This window comes from Salvelinus sp. IW2-2015, linkage group LG20, assembly GCF_002910315.2.
Source record: "Salvelinus sp. IW2-2015 linkage group LG20, ASM291031v2, whole genome shotgun sequence".
NCBI classification, from domain to species: domain Eukaryota; kingdom Metazoa; phylum Chordata; class Actinopteri; order Salmoniformes; family Salmonidae; genus Salvelinus; species Salvelinus sp. IW2-2015.
The window spans coordinates 28,216,087-28,220,987 of NC_036860.1; the positions used below are offsets into that span (position 1 = coordinate 28,216,087).

The window sequence follows — 4,901 nt, forward strand, 5'->3', positions numbered from 1 at the left end:
AAGTCCTGCCTCTCCCATCTCCTCATTGGTTTATAGAAGCAGCTACCCACGTGCCATCTCCTCATTGGTTATACCCATTGGTTTACCCAGAAGAACGAGGTCAGTGGCGGTAATGCACATAATTTATGAAAGTTGCCAATCGCAATATAAAGTCAAGAGAAGAAAAAGCCTGGAAGGAAGAGAGATGACTAGAAACGATTTGGTTGACCGTTTTATGTGTGGAATTATTGGCGGAGTAGAGGACCTTGTGCATTTCAGGTAAAATAACTCAATGTTTATATCCCAGGACAAATTAGCTAGCAACAGCAAGCTAGCTAAACAGGACAAATTAGCTAGCAAGTGCAAGCTAACTAGCTAAATTGCCATAAATGTTTAATGCTTTTCGACCTGTCCCCAAGTTAATATAATTGGTTCAGAGTTTGTTTTTATATTTTARCCTGCGTGTCATGATCGCGTTTGTTTTTCGGTGGACAAAATAAATGTATGCACGATGGCGCATGCGCGCAGCCGGCACGKACCCCAAACCGGCTGCGCGCGTGCGCCATCGTGCATAMATTTGTTTCATCCGAATCGTTTCCAGTCAAATCTCTTCTAGGCTTTTTCTTCTCCTGACTTTATATTGCGATTTTAGAGGACATGGCGAGAGGGAAAGTACTGCTAACAAGTGCAATTACAAGGAGCTTGCATCAGTATTTCCACGTTACGATGCTTTACTTGCTGAACATATGGAACTTTCTACTGTCTTTTTTGGGATGTCGAAATCAATTCAGAATTATTTGATAGCTTCCATAGCATCATCCATTAAAAGTTGGATGAAAACATGAACAATTTTCAGTCTGATCGGCTGTAGGCTACTAGTAAGAGCAGCTGCATTCAGCCTATGTGCACTGGTAACGTTCTGTATGTATAGTTCATTTGTGTGTCAGGAGAAAATGTGAATGTGATCCAATTTGATTTATATTCAAAATTGGGCTGGCTAGGCTGCCTATACGTTTTCAATCCAAAATTATTAACTGGAATTAATCAACATAATGTGAGTAGATGTGAGTACACAATGTGAGTACATGTTTTATACGGCTTAGAGTTGCATTGATGCAAACATGCATAAAACAAGTTCAGCCCTGTGAGTTCTATTGTCTATCAGTTGTCTCTGTGTCTGGGTAGTGGAAATACCTATCCTAATCTWGTCTAAATATAATTCAAATGAACAAGTATAAGATTGCTGCAGTTTGACAGGGTTTCATATTCCCCTGACCAGGAGTTTTTATCATTTAAAAAAAAACATGTGACCTGATTATGGAAAACTGGTCTAATCATAGCCCTTATGAAACCTTTTTAGAACGGWTTAATCACTGTCCTACCTTATAAGGTCCAGAGTTGTCCTGGTTAGGTTAACAGATAAGGAAAAATTGCCCCGCCCCACTCTGGGACCTATGGTGCCACCAGTCTGCTTGCAGTTGTCAGTTATCGTCAGGTATGTGGATGATCAGGGCTTTATTCAGGAACGTTTCTTGAGCTACTTTGATGTGTCAAGTGGGTGAGATGTGCAGACTGTATTTAACTTAATGGAGAAACTTCTTGTTCAAACCTACAGTGGCACAGCTGTAATGGAATGTATCAGCTATTTGTATTTCCAGCTAAGTCCYCTCCTGTTCCCTGATTTAAGAGGTGATGACCACTCCACTACCATTGTCAACTCTCTCCTGACATGAACTGAAGCCACATCTCATGTGCCCGCTCATCTACTGGCACATTGAATGTTTCCTCTCCAGGCACTGTGAGTACCCCTATCAATTTTTTTGTCATTACTGCATGAAAAGTCAATCAATCACACACACAAACACAATCACATTATTACACATCAATGATTTTACTCCTTGCTTGGACTAACTCATTCATTGCTATTTTGTCTAAGTGTGTGTTGTGTTATTGTTTTTTGTCTTCCCTGTCAAATCCTATCCTGCACTGAAGTCAAGCCTCTGAACACTTCACCTCATGCCTCATAAAATCTAATTACATTTTATTAGTCACATAGACATATTTAGCAGATGTTATTGCGGGTGTAGCGAAATGCTTGTGTTCCTAGCTCTAACAGTGCAGTAATATCTAACAATTCACAACAATACACATTCATCTAAAAGGAAAATAATGGAATAGAGAACTGTATAAATATTAGGATGAGCAATGTCAGAGTGGCATTGACTAAAATACAGTAGAATAGAATACAGCATATACATATGAAATGAGTAAAGCAATATGTAAACATTTTTAAAGTGACTATTTTCCCATTATTAAAGTGACCAGTGGTTTCATGTCTATGTATATAGGGCAGCAGCCTCTAAGGTGCAGGGTTGAGTAACCAGGTGGTAGCTGGCTAGTGATGGCTATTTAACAGTTTTATAGCCTTGAGATAGAAGCTGTTTTTCAGTCTCTTGGTTCCAGCTTTGATGCACCTGTACTGACCTCGCCTTCCGGATGATAACGGGGTGTACAGGCCGTGGCTCGGTTAGTTGATGTTCTTGACACCAGATGCTGTAGGTGTCCGGGAGGGCAGGATGTGTGCCCCCGGTGATGCGTTGGGCAGACTACACCACCCTCTGGAAAGCCCTGCGGTTGCGGGCGTTGCAGTTGCCGTACGAGGCGGTGATACTGCCCGACAGGATGCTCTCAATTGCGCATCTGTAAAAGTTTGTGAGGGTCTTAGGGACCAAGCCAAATTTCTTCAGCCTCCTGAGGTTGAAGAGGCGCTGTTTCGCCTTCTTCAMCACACTGTCTGTGTGGGTGGACCATTTCAGATCATCAGTGATGTGTACGCTGAGGAATTTGTAGCTTTCCACTCCRGTCCCGTCAATGTGGATAGGGGCGTGCTCCCTCTGCRATCAGCTCCTTCRTTTTGTTGATGTTGAGGGAGAGGTTATTTTACTGCCACCACTCCGTCAGGTCCCTCCTCCCTGTAGGCTGTCTCGTCATTGTTGGTAATCAGGCCTACTATGTGTCGTCTGCAAACTTGATGATTGAGTTGGAGGCGTGTGTGGCCACGCAGTCATGGGTGAACAGGGAGTACAGGASGGGGCAGAGTACGCAYCATTGTTKGGCCCCTGTGTTGAGGATCAGTGAAGTGGAGGTGTTGTTTSCTACCTTCACCACCTGGGGGCGGCCCGTCAGGAAGTTCAGGACCCAGTTGCACAGGGCAGGGTTCAGACCCAGGGCCCCGAGCTTGATGATGAGCTTGGAGGGTACTGTGGTGTTGAATGCTGAGCWATAGTCAACAGCATTCTTACATAGGTATTCCTTTTGTCCAGGTGGGATAGGGCAGTATGCAGTGCAATGGCCATTGCATCGTTTGTGGATCTATTGGGGCGGTAAGCAAATTGAAGTGGGTCTAGGGTGTAAGGTAGAAGGTATATGATCCTTAACTAGCCTCTCAAACCACTTAATGATGACAGAAGTGAGTGCTATGGGGCGATAATCATTTAGTTCAGTTACCTTTGCTTTCTTGGGTACAGGAACAATGGTGGACACCTTGAAGAAAGTGGGGTCAGCAGACTGGGATAGGGAGAGATTGAATATGTCCGTAAACACTCCAGCCACCTGGTTTGCATATGCTATGAGGACGAGGCTAGAGATGCTGTCTGGGCCGGCAGTCTTGCGAGGGTTAACAGGCTTAAATGTCTTACTCACGTCGGCCACGGAGAAGGAGAGCCCACAGTCCTTGGGAGTGGGCCGCATCAATGACACAACACACCTCCAGGCTGTGTAAGGGCTATTTGACCAAGAAGGAGAGTGATGGAGTGCTTCATCAGATGACCTGGCCCCCAGAATCACCTGACCTCAAACAAATKAGAWGTTTTGGGATGAGTTGGACCGCAGAGTGAAGGAAAAGCAGCCAACAAGTGCTCAGCATATGTGGGAAACTCCTTCAAGGCTGTTGGAAAAGCATTCCAAGTGAAGCTGGTTGAGAAAATGCCAAGTGTGCAAAGCTGTCATCAAGGCAAACGGTGGCTACTTTGAAGCATTTAAAATCTAAAATATATTTCGATTAGTTTAACACTTTTTTGGGTTACTACATGATTCTATATGTGTTATTTCATAGTTTTGATGTACAATGTAGAAAATAGTAAAAATTAAGAAAAACCCTGGAATGAGTTGGTGTCCAAACTTTTGACTGGTATTGCATATACAGTGCATTCGGAAAGTATTCAGAGCCCTTTTCCCACATTTTGTTACGTTATACAGCAGTATTCTAAAATGGATAAACAAAGAATGTCTGCAGCATTAAAGGTCCCCAAGAACACAGTGGGGGGGGTGACCAAGAACCCAATGGTCACCATGACAGAGCTCCAGACTTCCTTTGTGGAGATGGGAGAACCTTACAGAAGAACAACCATCTCTGCAGCACTCCATCAATCAGGCCTTTATGGTAGAGTGGCAAGACGGAAGCCACTCCTCAGTAAAAAGGCACATGACAGCCCACTTGGAGTTTGCCAAAAGGCAACATCCCTACGGTGAAGCATCGTGGTGGCAGCATCATTCTGTGGGGATATTTTTCGACTTAGCGACTTAGATACTAGTCAGGATTGAGGGAAAGTTGAACGGAGCAAAGTACAGAGCGATCCTTGATGAAAACCTGCTCCAGAGCGCAAAGAACCTCAGACTKGGGWGAAGGTTCATCTTCCAACAGGGCAGCGACCCTAAGCACACAGCCAAGACAACACAGGAGTGGCTTCAGAACAAGTCTCTGAATGTCCTAGTGGCCCAGCCAGAGCCCGCACTTGAGCCTGATCGAACATCTCTGGAGAGACCTGAAAATTGCTGTGTAGCGATGCTCCCCATCCAACCTGAGAGCTTGAGAGGATATGCAGAGAAGAAGGGGAGAAATTCCACAAATACAGGTGTGCCAA

At 44.3% G+C, this 4,901-nt stretch overlaps 1 protein-coding gene across 2 annotated transcripts in view; it reads left to right on the plus strand.

Moving 5' to 3' along the window:
• The window catches only part of LOC111980350 (rasGAP-activating-like protein 1), a 12,560-nt gene continuing 7,659 nt past the window's right edge, over positions 1-4,901 (plus strand). Inside the window, exons 1-2 of one of the 2 annotated variants that reach the window (XM_070449323.1) lie at positions 1-99; positions 1,667-1,777. In XM_070449323.1, the coding sequence (XP_070305424.1) occupies positions 1,729-1,777 (49 nt within the window). In that variant the 5' untranslated portion in view covers positions 1-99; positions 1,667-1,728. Of the gene's footprint in view, positions 100-572; positions 1,778-4,901 lie in introns of those variants that run through there. The other variant, XM_024011074.2, reaches the window with a different exon arrangement.